This window comes from Dermochelys coriacea, chromosome 1 (assembly GCF_009764565.3).
Source record: "Dermochelys coriacea isolate rDerCor1 chromosome 1, rDerCor1.pri.v4, whole genome shotgun sequence".
Lineage (NCBI taxonomy): Eukaryota > Metazoa > Chordata > Testudines > Dermochelyidae > Dermochelys > Dermochelys coriacea.
The window spans coordinates 40,036,698-40,052,107 of NC_050068.2; the positions used below are offsets into that span (position 1 = coordinate 40,036,698).

The 15,410-nt window shown below is 39.9% G+C and overlaps 1 protein-coding gene across 7 annotated transcripts in view; it reads right to left on the reverse strand.

Moving 5' to 3' along the window:
• Positions 1-15,410, reverse strand: part of XPO4 (exportin 4) — a 135,665-nt gene that overhangs the window by 74,211 nt on the left and 46,044 nt on the right. For all 7 annotated transcript variants that reach the window (XR_006277613.1, XM_038409057.2, XM_043504280.1 and 4 more), the window contains 2 exons: positions 12,027-12,168; positions 11,602-11,740 (listed from right to left, as the gene is read on the reverse strand). Coding sequence is in view for 6 of the 7 variants with exons in the window: in XM_038409057.2 (XP_038264985.1) it covers positions 11,602-11,740; positions 12,027-12,168 (281 nt within the window). In the remaining variant the exon portion in view is untranslated. The remainder of the gene's footprint in view (positions 1-11,601; positions 11,741-12,026; positions 12,169-15,410) is intronic.

Sequence of the window (15,410 nt, forward strand, 5' to 3'; positions counted from 1 at the left end):
AGGGCGTGAAACATCCTTGCACCAGCCCTGGATGTACCCGTGCCAGTGTGCTACAAACAGCAACGTAGCCATGGTAGCACAGAAGCAGCTCAGGCTAGCCTCTACAAATATGTAGAAGCCTAGACCCCCCGGGGTTGATACTTAGGTGGCTAAGCAGCCCATGCTACTCCAGCTACAATGCTATTTTAAAACGTGTGTTCCTAACCCAGGTTTCTTCTTAACCTGGGTTAACCAACCTAGGTTAAGAAAACATTTTTTTCCAGTGTAGACATACAGTATTTTTAGGGTTATTTTCTAAAACAAAGTAATGCTACAAGACTAAATATATTCATGCATGATATATTACCATTTTCACACAAGGGGGGGAGAAATCAGTCCAACAATTTTAAAGGGAGCGATAATTAGCCTCCTCTTTAGCTCATTTGAAGAGGAACAATCACATTTATAAGACCCTTCAAAGAAATTCACTTGACATACAGAGACTTAATCACACAATCTTTTGAAAGTTAAGTATTCTAAGCTTACAAGTGTCTTTTGTACAGAGGGATCTACAAAGCATATTTAGTCATGCACACTAGCTGCATTACTTTAAGGCTAAGAAAAACCTCATAAAAACCTGAAAAACAAAGTTATTTAAGATCAACCAGTAGAGCACACTGTGCTTGGTTTAAAAAAAAAAAAAAAAAATTGTACATCAGAGTTACAAGATGTTTTTAAAGTAACCACATTTTAGGTTGTTTGGTTTTTTACTTTTAGTATCATAGCACAAAATACAGATAATCAGATTCAAGAATGCGTACTAATGGCTAGAAAACACAAGTAATTCTGACCATCATATTAAAAGTCAAACCTCAATGTTCTAATTTCCCAATAGCGTCATTAACTTCATACCAGTAAGAGTATACCTCATGAACCTAGCTTGTCTCACTCACCAGCAATTTCATTAGTTCTGTCACAAGAACATACTCAAACAATAACCACATCTGACAAAATAAAATACTTCAGAGCATGGATTGTCTCTTAGAATAGCCTGGCACTTACCCCAGTTAGCTTTATTACCAGTAATAAATTTTTGAAAGGTTGACATACATAAATCACTCTCAGCTGCTCGAACAGAAGATCAATGAGACTTGTGATAAGAGATTAATTTAGCAATCAGACAACCCTAAAGCATGGCTTTAGACAATTAGATTTTTTTTTAAATCTGTACGCAATACTAAAACAAAGCCACTATGTGAAAAATATGCACAATTTGAACCTTATTTTGCAAAACAGCTTTCGTGGAGTAATCGTCATAATATATGCATACTCTATAAAATGTGACTCATTCCTTCCAAAGGAATGTCACTTACACTGAATGTTAAACTCATAATGAATGTTTGTGGGATTTCACACTTTCGTCTAGGGAGCTCACTGAGTAAGTGAACTGATTTATTTAAGGATAATTAGGTTACAAAATGTATGAAAGGAAGAACAGTTCAATTATGGGCTAGGGAAATACAGGAGTTAGAACACAACTGTTTAAATCGTAGAAGCTGACCCAGACAAAGCAGAATTAATTGCACAGCAAAACTGTTGTATCCCAGTCTTGAACTTCAGTGTGTGGACACATTAATGTGAACCAAGCATCTCTCAACACGAGTCATATTAATCTCGCCGCAAATTCTAAATCATCAAACCAAAGAAGAAATCCCATTTGGGAAATCTCAATATCTTATTATATTTCCTTTTATATTTTAGATAATTGAACTTCAATGAATTTAACAGCACAAGAGGCTTACTCCCTTCATGGTTAGAACATGAAACTAATCCTGTTATCTTCAATAATTTTCAGTTACTCTTATTAGTGATTTATAGGGCTGCAGTTTTCTTCCCCCCCTCCCACAATGGAATCTTCTATTGTCAATGTAGCCAATGTTTCAGGGCCACAGGAAGTATGCAGTAAAAGTAATTCTTCAGAGATGTTAACGAGTATAGAAGCAGGTAATTGACAGAGTAGAAAAGGGGCATTGGGGCAGAAATAGTTGTGTTGTTCCTGGCTAATAAACTTTCACGGGTATAAGTTAAAAAGGTTTTTCTAGACCAAGTCTTTCAAAAGTGAGACTTCTCTTGCAAGATAGTTCTACAATGAGAAGGGACAATGTTCCCGCTTCCTCCCCAGCAGTCCTCGGACAAACTACTACATTTACTAACAGCATTTTCAGATCATCTATGCATAACAGAACTGACTTTCTTTAACAGTTTCGGTCCAAAGCGCTCTGTTTACAGCTGGACCTTCTGATGTTCCACTAGTTATGCAAACAAAATGAAGCCCTACAGTTATATCGGGGAACAAAAAACAACAAAACAAAACCACACAGCTTGTCACTGGTATCAGATATTCATTTGAGGCCAACTGTTGTATACACTCAAATTCTAGTTTTGGCAGGTCACACTCATGGCACGAGTGCTTAATTTGTTAACTTCTCAAACCTGCTTCCTCATCTTCCCAGAGGACTTATACTATCCCCAACACATGCTGTAGCCGATATATCCATTCTATTTAATATACTAAACTGTTATACATCCATGCCTCCTAGTTTTTAATACCACACCTATCACTGTAGTTATCTAAGCACCTAACATCTAACTGCAAATTCTGAAAAGCAAGAACAAGAAACTTTTCCGTCACTGTTATTTATCTGTCTTCAGAGAGTGTTTCATTATTGCGTTGTCTGATGAACAGTGAGTCACATATCACTAAGTGGGTCTGAATGAAGATGAACTGATTGCTTACCTAGAGACCTTTCATAGCTCCTGCTCAGATGATTTGATTACAAGTTTGCTAAAACTAAATGAATTAAAGGCAAAGCACATTCATTTATTTAGGCAATGCCTTCCCTTTAGCTGATTTTCATTCATTATCCTTGTGCAAAACTCAGGTCAAGTATCTGTATACTCAATGAAAAATATGAAATTAAATTAACTGTGCACTATATTATATGATATCTTACCACACTTAATGGACCTTCAGTTTAATCAATGATCATACAAGCTTGTAAATTTTTGTAATTATTTTATCCTCACCAACACCTACAAGAAATAAAAAAGCCAGCTGGAGTTTCTCTTGAGGAGCTTGGCACAGCTCAAACAATTTCATGCTCCGAGGGCAATGAACATTTTACTACATGAATTATATTCCGCAGTCATCTAATTCAACTAGACCAGGAAGCCCAGGATGGAATAGTAAGAAATGTGGCACTCCGATGGTCTCATGGAACCAAAACACAGAACCAGATTGCTGCTATGTAAACTTAAAAAGGCCACAGAAGAGTTCTTAAACTAAAGGCTGGGGGAAAGTTGACAAGTGCAGAGGAGCACATGGTTTGGACAGACACATCCCTTTGGGAAAGATTTATTGAAGGGGATATTCTATATCCTAATAAAGGGGAGAGGCTATAAGTTGACAAAGTACAGGTAGGAAATGAAGAGAAACAGTGAAACAATTACATCACATAAAGGCAGACAACTAAATATTGACAAATTTTATAAGTGCTTATATACAAATGCAAGAAGTCTAAATGTGAAGATCGGTAAACTTGAGTGCCTGGTATTAAGTGAGGATACAGATATAATAGGCATCACAGAAACTCAGTGGAATGATGATAAATCAACAAGACACAGCAATACCAGGGTACAAAATATATAGGAATGACAGAGCAGGTCACACTGATGGGGAGTTGCACTATATGTGAAAGAAAGCATGGAGTCAAATTAAGTAAAAGTCTTAAATGAATCAAAGAATACCACATAATCTGTATGGATAGAAATTCCATGCTTGACTAATAAGAGTATGGAAGCAGGAATATACTACCAACCACCTGACTAAGGTGGTCACAGTGATTGTGAAAAGCTCAGAGTGATTAGGCTACAAAAACAGAAAACCCAGTAATAATGAGGGACTTCAATTATCGACATGTTGATTGGGAACATGTGACGTCAGGATGGGATGCAGAGATAAAATTTTTAGACACCATCAATGACTGCTTCTCAGAGAAACTAGTCATGGAACCCATAAGGGGAGAGACACTTCTCGATTTAGTCCTAAGTGGTGCACAGGATATGGTCCAAGAGGTGAATATAGTGAATTGCTTGGTGAAAGCGACGACAACAACATAATTAAACTTAACATCCTTCTAAGGGAAAAAATACCAAAGAAACCCACCACAGTAATATTTAATTTCAAAAAGGAAACTACACAAAAATTTGAAGACTAGTCACGTGGAAATTAAAAGGAACAATCACAAGAGTGAAATGCCTGCAAATATACGGAAACTTCTTAAAAAACACCATAATTGAGGCTCAAATTATGTAAACCTCAAATAAAAAAACAGTAAGAAAACCAAAAAAATTGCCACCATGGCTAATCAAAAGAGTAAAACAGGCAGTTAGAGACAAAAAGACATCTTTTAAAAATTAGAAGTCAGATTCTACTGAGGAAAATAGAAAGGAGCCTAAACTTTGGCAAGTCAAGAGTAAAAGTATAATTAAGCAGGCCAAAAACATTTTTTTTTTTAAAAGAGCAACTAGCAAATGACTAACGAACAGCAATTTTTTTTTTTAAAGGAAGTCAGAAGCAGGAAGACTGCTAAACAATCAGTGGGGTCACTGTATGACTCAGGTGCTAAAGGAGCACTCAAAGAAGAGAAGACTGCTTCAGAGAAGCTAAATGAATTCTTTGCATCCATCTTCACTATAGAGGATGTGAGGGAGATTCCCACACCTGAGCCATTCTTTTTAGGTGACAATCTGAGGAACTGTTCCAGATTGAGGTGTCAATAGAGGCAGTTTTGGAAGAAATTGATAAATTAAACAGTAATGAGTCACCAGGACTAAAGGGCATTCACCCAAGTGTTCTGAAGGAACTCAAATATGAGATTACAGAACTACTAAACAGAGTATGTAACCTATCACTTAAATCAGCCTCTGTACCGAGTGTCTGAGGGATAACTAATGTAATGCTGATTTTTAAAAGGCTCCAGAGGCAATCCTGGCAATTACAGGATAGTTAGTCTAACTTCAGTACCAGGCAAATTAGTTGAAACTATAGTAAAGAACAGAATTATTAGATGCATAGGTGAACACAACTTGTGTTGGGGAAGAGTCAACACAACTTTTGTAAAAGGAAATCATGCTTCACCACTCTATTACAATTCTTTGAGGCAATTAACAAACACGTGGACAAAGGTGATACAATTGATACAGTACTTGGACTTTCAGAAAGCCTTTGATAAAGTCCCTCACCAAAGGCTCTTAAGCAAAGTAAGCAGTCACGGGATAAGAGGGAAGGTCCTCTCATGGATCAGTAACTGGTTAAAAGATAGGAAACAAAAGCTAGGAATAAATGGTCAGTTTTCACAATGGAGAGATGTAGATAGCGGTGTCTCCCAGGGATCTGTACTGGGACCAGTCCTATTCAACATATTCATAAATGATCTGGAAAAAGGGGTAAACAGTGAGGGGATAAAACCTGCAGATGATACAAAAGAATTCAAGATAGTTAAGTCCAAAGCTGACTGAAGAGTTACAAAGGGATCTCACAAAACTAGGTGACTGGGCAACAAAATGGAAGATGAAATTCAGTATTGATAAATGCAAAGTCATGAACACTGGAAAACATAATCCCAACTATACCACTTTAGAATCTTGGAATCATTCTCTGAAAACATTTGTTCAATGAGCAGTGGCAGCCAAAAAAAGATAATGTTCAGAACCATTAATAAAGGGATAGATAATAAGGCAGAAAATATCATGCCACTATATAAACCAATGCCCACACCTTAAGTACTGAGTGCAGGCGTGGTCGCCCCATCTCAAAAATATATTAGAACTGGAAAAAGTACAGAAAAAGGTCTCAAAAATTATTAGGACTATCGTCCAGCTTCCATATGAGTGATTCAAAAGACAAACTGCTCAGCTTGGAAAAGAGATGACAGGGGGCCCCATGTCGGCCTTTCTCCTATCCCCACCTATGCTGCAAGCAACAAGGACAGTGAGAAGACTCCAACCAAGGGAACTGGCCCAGATTTCAAGGGTGAAATCTGTGTATTATGGACTGCAATATCCAGTGGAGTGAAAAAAAATGCTTAATTTAGATGTTGCCAGTCTAATAGGGTGGAGAGTTTAGATTGTGTGCTTATATTTTCTTTTGGTAACTAACTCTGACTTTCTGCCTATCAGTTAATATCACTTAAAATCTCTCTTTTGTAGTCAAACTTTTTTACTGTTTATCTTTACCAGTAAGTTTATATGAAGTGTGTGGCAAATCTGCTCAGGTTTTGCAAAGGCTGGTGTATATCCACTTTCCATTGATGAAGTGGTGAACCAATCAATAAATCTGCATTGCTCATCTTGAGCAGTGTAAGACAGTATATTCCTGAGGTACAGTGTTGGGAACTGGGGGGATTTAGCTTTGCCTTTCTCTGTATGTTTCATGAGTGGCTCTGAGAACATACATGCAATCTAGCTGGAAGGAGGGCTCCACATGTAGTTGTACTGAGTGATAACAGCACCTGGAGGGGTTTGCTGCTGGTCACTAGCAAGGCATTGTGAGAGACAGCCCAGAAAGGAAAGAGTTCAGGGGGCACAGAGGTCCCACAGTCCCAGGCTACACCCTGGGGATCCCGTCACACATACCCAAACTGAATTAATTCTAACCAATAAATGCTGACAAACTGTTTAAAATGACAATTAAACTATAGCAAAAACAAAAGATCAATTCCAGTTTACTAAATTCATATAGTACAGACTTAGTGGAGATCTAGTGCACAAGGTCAAGTTCAGTTGATTAAAACCTAATTTTAAAAGTTTATTACATTTTAAAAGGTAATAGTGGAAGATACTGAGCTAATTCTGCCTTGCTTGCAGCCCCAAAGACAGGGTTGGAAAGCAGGAGGAGACAGACAGGATGAGAGGCTCTTCACTCTGTGGGTTTGTTGCACACCTCATAGGGGAATGCCCTCTTTTTGGCCCCTCCAAGCCCCTCACTCTTCTCAATTCCTTTCACTCTGGCAGCTGTTAAGGTGCGCAGAAGTGGAGCCCTGCTTCTGCAGACTGTAGGACAGAATAGTCAATAGGCGGATCATGGGTCCAATCCAGACCACCAGATATGCTTTTGCATGGACCCCGAAATCTTTTTATTTTACTTATCTTTTTTTTATTTTCTCTTGAGTCTGGACCTTGACCAAGAAGTCTGGACCTGGACAAAAAATAAGTGACTATACCTGCCCTAACATCTAGAAGTCAGTGGTGAAAACACATATTACACATGCTAAAATTAGCCAAGTGCTCTGAGGCTTCTACCAGAAACTCTGTCCCTCAGAAATGCAGGCTACAGACCAAGAAATGTTGAAGTTACTGGTATGGGTGCTTTTTCTTGACTGCCAGAGAGAAGACCTGAAAAAAAAATGCAGGCACACCAAAACCCCTTCTTGCCTCACAATGGATTGCTACAAAGCTACTTTGAGAACAAACAGCCACTCTACTACCCACAAGGCTCTCCCTACCAAGCCCAGGACTCTTCCAGGAGGTCCTTAAAGGTCCAGATGTCACAGAAGCAACAACTCAGCATTCCAGGTTCTAATCTTGGCCCACACTATCCCACCTTCCCTTCCACCAACACTTCAAAACATCTAGTCCCACTGATGGAATTTCTATAACGAGTGATAACACTCATCTCTAACATCTTACTGTTTCCCTAACTTGAATGCTCTTTTCCACTGCCCAGAGTCACTCACACCTGCTCACAATTCAGTTTACCAATCTCATATCCTTCTGTCCTTCATCCTCTCGTCCCTCTTTCCTATCCATACACTTGACATTCCCGTACACTCCCATCCAACCTCTCTCTATCCTCTTGCTCTGTTCCGTCTCCTCATCACTGCCTCATTTCTCACAGTCTTGCACATGCTCTCCCTGCCACAACTTTACTTCAATGCTCCTCTTCAAGCTCCATCCTCAGAATAACCCCATTTCTATCAATAATTTTAATTAATATGTAAAAAAGTTAAATATATGGAACCTTTGAGAAGTGTGCAGACCTAATGTATTCTTCATGGTCAACCACATATTCTTAATGTTCAACTTTTGTCATCATCCTGGCTGCACACCGGATTCTGCAAGCTCGCTCAAGAACAACATTCACATAAGTAGTCCCACTGATTTTAAAGAGTACTGATATAAAAAAGGTAGCCATGGAAGGCTTAGGAGGGGTCTGGTGGGAAAGATGAAGCATACTCACTGTCCTCACAGCCTGAGGAGGGAAAAATGGTCAGGTAGCTTTGAATCCAGCTACAGGAAAGAAAGAAAGCAAGCAGGAACTGGGAAGATACAAATTTGCTTCCCCAGAAGGATCAGATTGCTTACAAGTGACTTTATAAGTAAAATACTGTTCCACTAGCTGTAGCAAGCTTCTTTTATTTATTTATTTTCCATTATATTCCTTTTTCTGAGCCAAACTGAAAAATGATATGCACAGAGATGCCTTTACCTTATAGTGGCAATATTTGATTTCTTTTTATCTTTATTTTTCCTATTTCATTCCTACTACCCAAGAGATATGGCCCCAGCCTACACTTGTACAAAGCTGTTTTCAGATGTATACAGAGCAAAGTTTAAACACTTATAAATATAAGCTGAGTTGTTGCTGACCCCTGACTGTACTGCTATAGTTGCTGAACTGAGCCAGAGACTGGAGGACACAGAAGGGTAGGTACTTGACCAGAGAGAAATGTTCTGGAACAGGAGTCTGGGAGGGACACAGAGGTGGGGGAGAGGGAGGAGAACTAGATAGAGGAGAGAGTTAGGGGCCATCGAGGGGTGACAGAGCCATGCTCCCCAGTCTCAGAATTTGGGAGGCTTTGGATGAGAGTACGTAGAGGAGCCTGGGGAGGCATGAACGGTGTGAAATGGACTAATGAGGCAGAGACCTTCTCTCCCCCATACCCTATATCCCAGCCAGATATATCTTCCTCCCCACCCAAAGGAAGCCCACTTTAATGGGTCTCATAAGTTCTGTTGGAGCATGGCTTCCCTTGTAGTCTTTGTTAACTCGTTTTAAACAGAACAACAAAGATTCCATACTTTAAAAAAAATTGTTAATTGTTCCAGCCAGTTTCTCACTACCATACAATCCTTCAGTCTTATTAAATTTTATAATACAGTAGCTCCTTGAGGGCCCAGTCAGGAACAGGCTCTGTTGTGCTGGGTGTTGTACAACCACAAGCCAACGAGATTTCTGACCAACTCAATATCACACATCAAACATTAACTTCATCTTCTTGACTTGTTCTGTAATGGAAATACACTGTTGGGTGTGTACTGTTGAATTTATGTATTGTTTATTAACTTGCAGTAAAGATTTCAAAAGAAATCAAGTTTCAGGGCTCATTAAGCTATGTAGTTCAAGAAGTCCTCTCAGTATAGTGTGTTGGCAGAGTAGTAGATATTTTTATTACTAGAACTGGAATCAATGATCTATTTCATGTTAAAGTATATTCATTGCATGGTGCAGTAGGTTTACACACATGTATTTAGGCCTTGCAAGTTTGTATCATAAAATAAATATATTTAAATACCAACAAATGTTAGTTTTGGTAGCAAATAGTGTAGCATATGTTATAGTGGATTGGAAATGGAAATCCCTTGAGTAGAAAGTGACATTTTATATCAAAGAGGATTTTATAACCTAAGTTTATAATCACCCCCTTCCGTAAGCCTCTGTGTGCGTAGCTCCAAAGAACTTGTGCAGAGGGGGTAATATGTTTGTGGGTATGGGAGAGGAGGAAGAGAAACAGATGGTGAAGTCTGGTCAGTTTATAGTGGAAGTGGGTGGAAATTGAGGAAAGAGGTGCTGGAAAACCGGCGCGTTACTACAAGGCAGAGATAAGGTTGTGATATATTGTCAATAGTATATGGTGACTGTGTTGGTGATAAGGTGAGCTTATGGATGGGGAAGCAGAGGTATTTACTGTTGGTAGCCTTAACTTATTTCCTTACTTTTTAGGTTTTGTACTAGGTATATTATAGAGAGAGCAAACTTAAATGACATACAATCTAGTGTCTGTGTATTGTATTTGAGTGCAAGAGATGGTCCAGCTGATATGCAGCTTTCTACTTGTCCCACTTCTGTATCATTAGTTAAAATCAACTAACTTCCTATACATATACATGAGTGTATAGAAAACGTTTGGAAACCTCAAGTATCTTTTTCAGGGGGGAAACTACATTTTGAATGTTTCTTTTTTTAAAAAGTTTAATATGTATAGTTCTCCTTCCACACAATTATCAATCTCCACACACTGCCTAATATAGGCAAATATGTATTTTAAGCAGCTAATTAATGGGGGGAGGATGTTGGTTTTTGTACAGACATTAGAATACCATGCTGCCAAACAGTAAATCTGAGTTTAAAAACAATCTTAGAACTTCCATTTCTATGAGTTAGGGAAATCTATTAGATGTGCTACAAACACGGCACACTTTTTAGGATCACGACAGGAGCTGCATTACTCTGACTGCACTTTTTTAATGTGAATTTCAGTGGTGGTGAGAATTTCCAACTCCCATCTACTTCGAATGGAGTCCTAAGTGCTCAGCAATTCTAAAAGTCAAGCCCCTTTTTATGGGATGTGGGTAGTTTTAGTTGAAATATATTTGCATAATCGTACATCTATATTTGGGAGGCAAATAATCAAGTTTCTTTAATTTGTAGTTAAGTTAGTTTAGTTTTTAGATATATTTAGATATCAAGTTTATTACTAACGCCTCCATTACGAACGACTCTAATCTTATCTCCTGGCATAGTAAATGGAATTTAACTAAATGCAAAGATAGACATTGACACCTTGTTTCCACTTTGAACACAATAAGGAAGGGAACACTTACCCCAGTCTAATTCTAAATCTAGAGTGAACAAGTTTTGCATTTCCATTCCAGTTTTTACTTCCTCGCAACCCTTTCTCCCCACCTGGCCCAACTCCCAGAGAATGAAGAAGGTCTATGGCTCTTGCTCAGTAGACAATTCCAACAGCTGAACCAAAACAGGGTGCAGCAATGGACAGATGTAAGTGGAACAGAGTACTACAGAACCACTGCCAGCTAATGGAAAATCCTTTTTTTATATCAAGTGTCGTGGCTCTTGAAACAACTCAGAATGGAAACAAGTACAGTGGTTTAATTCTAGCTTTTAGTAAAGATTACCCCATACTATATGAGTGAGAGACTAATGGGATCAAACACGCTAGTATTAAAATACAAATTCAAAGTGCTCATTAACATTTGGCTCTAGAATGCTAAATGAAAATCTACTCTTTTCCATAGGACACAGATATTTATCATAGTGTAATAGGGCAAAACATTGTAAATACAACATTCATTACAAATTGCCTCAAAACCCATTTCTCACAAAAAAAAATTCCAGATTTAGATATTCAAGCAGCCATTTACTATTTTGTTTGATTATGCTTCCTAATTTCATATTCGGGATATGAAAATAATCCAGCAAACTAGTGTACTTAATATACAATGTATAATGATTATATTATATTTTAAACAAGAACTTACCACAGTGGGGTTACCACTGCTTATCAACTGGCTGACTTCATGGAAAATGCTCTTGCAGTCAATTGATTTGTCTAATGATCCTCGTTTCACTATTACTGCTACTGCTAATAGAATCTGCTCCCGAACATACTTTTGAAGGCTGTAAACATAATACAAATATTAAGTTCTTGCCATTAAGTTGAACAACACATGGCTTCTGTAAAACAGAATTTTAAATCTGGGTTATTTTTTCAAGAACACAATGAAAGCTTAAATGAAAACTGACAATTCTACAGATGTCAAACAGCCATCCATTCAGGAATTAGAAGTGTCACTATTATTTAAATGTTTCTACTTGTTAGCCTAGGAAGATTAAACAAAGGTAAATCATGGTTTTTGTAGGAATTTATGCAAATATTTTTGGAAGTACTTCCATCCATACTTACTTAGGCCTTTGTAAGACATAGGTTAAAAGGAATGTTCGCAGTGACTCGATGCTACTTTTTTCCAAGAGAATCCATTCTCGCACAACTGCTTCCATTATTGCTGTGGCAGCTTGAAAAAGGACATAGTCCACTTTACTAGTTTCTGTTAAGACCAAAGACATTATTCAATTACCACCGGACATTTTCACTGCCCATGCTGGTTAAAATGAAAAAATATGCCCATGCTGGTTAAAATGAAAAAATATTTTTCATTCAAAAAAATATAGTCAGCTGTAGTTTTGTTAACTGATTTTGCTATTTCAGGGGTTAGTTCCGCTCACATGTGACAAGGAGATAATTACCAGAATTATCACATTATCATATATTATTATGAATGGCATGAGGAGATGGAGACTGGGATGAGAAGCCTAAGGAGTGGATCCTGACTGGCTAGGCAAAGAAAACGGGATTGGGATGAGGAACCAGGGTGGGGGAGGGAAGGGGGAAACTGACTAACACATAGCATGTGTCCATGTAATTAAAGATTGTATCATAATGCCTATGCACAAGGAATAGGAATTAATGTTACACAGTCAGCCTTAATTCTTTTATCTTCTAACTTTTGAATGCTTGATTTTGCAGCCTTAAAGTTATTTTAATGTAGTTCGTGGATGCATAATACACCTCTATCCTGATATAATGCAGTACGATATAACGCAAATTCGGATATAACTGCGCTCCAGGAGCGGGGTTGCTTTACCTCATTATATCTGAATTTGTGTTACTGCAAGCGGTTCCTCTGAGCCCCCCCGCTTACTTGCTGCGGCCCTTCCGCCCCAGCTCACCTCTGCTCCGCCTCCTCCCATGAGCGCGCCACAGCTCTGCTTCTCCCCGATTAGCGTGGGAAACCTGAAAAGGGGGGGGGGGGGGGAAGAAGCGGAGCAGCGGTGGCGCGCTCAGGGGAGGAGGTGGAGGCAGAGCAGAGGTGAGCTGGGGAGAGGAGCGGTTCATCTGTGCCCCTTCCCCCCACCCCAGCTCACCTCTGCTCCGCCTCCTCCCATGGGCGCGCCGCAGCTCCGCTTCTTCTCCCCCCCAGGCTTCTGTTTGGCGCGGCAAGCCTGGAAGGGGGGGAGGGGAGAGGAGCAGAGCGGCAGCGCACTCAGGGGAAGAGGCAGAGCGGAGGTGAGCTGGGGCGGGGAGTGGTTCCTCTCCCTTCCCCGATATGACGCGGTTTCACCTATAAGACAGTAAGGTTTTTGGTTCCCGAGGACCGCGTTATATCGGGGGTGCATGCATGCGTGCGTGCGTATATATAAAAAGGACATTGATTTTTTAGGATTTTATAACCTATGTTTATAAATATCCCTTTGCTTAAACCTATTCAAATGTTTGCAGATAACTTTAAAAAAAAAAAAAAGACTTGAAAACATCAACTCCTGACTTCTGAATTTCTACTTTTTTTTTTTTTTTTTATTTGGGGGGCATTGCAAAAAAAGCATAGAAGGTGCAGTACACAGGGAAATGGCTATAGAGCAGAAAAGGCAGAAGTGAGCACGGTAAAAGGATAAAGAGCTGTACCTGGCATTTGGCTGTGGTGGGCTAACTGGCAGGGCAAGAAAATTGCATGACACTAAGCACGCTTGTACTCACACACTACAAACTATTGTAATAATCTTTGTACAAAACATGCCTTGTGAGGCATCATTTGAAAACTAGTCACTCACTGACCATTAATATTCTTTGAGATATATGTATGCAATGTGTATTAATAATTATGAATATATGCTGGAATTACAACGTGTGTGAGCGTGAGTGTGAGAACCAGGTATGTTGGGGGACTTGAACAGGTCTATCTTAAACAAAGGAATGTGCGTTTACCTCAATTTACATATACAAGGTAAACAGACCCATCAAGCTAACAAGGAGTGGAGGCAAACTTCATACTAACAAGCAGGGGAGAAGACAGGAGGTGCCTGCATCCAGAAACTTGGTCTGGATTTCACTTTTCAGAAGAATCCATTTCAAAAGGTTTACTTGTCTGTAAAAGACTGGAGGGCTGAGCCTCAAGTGATAAGGAACTGAATCCACTGATTGCACGCAATATTATTGTATTATAAAAGTTTAGAGAGTAAGGTCTCCTCTGAAAACAAATGACACACTAGTGATTAACACACATTTCACAATGATATTAACATTATGTAAGGAATTATGGATACTCATTGATATTAGGCTATACAGCAAGGATGGGCAAATTCCGGCCCATCAGGTTTTTTAATTTGGTTCTCGAGCTCCCGCCAGGGAGCGGGGTTGGGGGCTTGCCCCGCTCTGTGCTCCAGCCGGGTTGGGGGCTTTCCACGCAGCTCCCGGAAGTAGCAGCATGTCCCCCCTCTGGCTCCTATGCATAGGGGCAGCCAGGACCAGGGGGCTCCGCACGCAGAACCATGGCCAATAGGAGCTGCAGGCGTGGTGGCTGCAGATGGGGTAGCACACAGAGCCGCCTGGCCACGCCTCTGCATTGGACTGGAGGGGGACATGCCACCACTTCCAGTAAGTGCCTTCTGGAGCCTGCACCCAAGTGCCCCCCCCAGCACCCTAACCCTCTGCCCCAGCCCTGATCCCCCTCCCGCCCTCCCAACCCCTCAGTCTCAGCCCAGATCACCCTCCTGCATCCCAAACCCTTCATCCCCAGCCCCACCCAAGAGACTGCACCCCCAGCCAGAGCCCTCACCCCCTCCTGCACACCAACCCCAAATTTCATGAGCATTCATGGCCCACCATACAATTTCTATACCCAGATATGCCCTAAGGCCAAAATGTTTGCCCACCTCTGTTGTACAGTCTGCCCAGACAGGAGGAAATTGCACAGCTATCTACCTGTCTCCTGTGTAAATTAAGCATGGTGGAATCAAACAATGGAAGCCCCATCCGGGAGAGGGAAGCACACAGGAAGTCATCCTGCCTCTTGAAACAAGGTAATTGAACTTTGGAAGATACAAGTAAGGACAGAAGCCAGCTTTGCCATCCATCACTAGACAGACACAAGAGACCAGAGTTCCTGCAAGCTAAGAAAGATGGGTCCTTCCACCAAGGGGGGCGCTGCTGAAGTCTCTGAAACTGAATATAGGTGAGAAACATGCTTAGGCAAAGAAGAAAAGGAAAGCCAGCACCTTGTACTTTTGTGGAAGGTCCTAACTGAGGAGAAAGTCAGCCATGACTGGGAAGAAAAATGACTGGTGAGAAATTATCTCAAACAAAGTCTGCATCTTGCTAGATTTAAGTTAGACTTTCAGAAGCATGGTTTGTTTTACTTGTAACTTTGTATCTTCATTCCTTATACTTGAATTCATTTACCTCTATGTATAATTTGTCAATAAATTTATTTTTTTTATCATAAATCTACTCAGT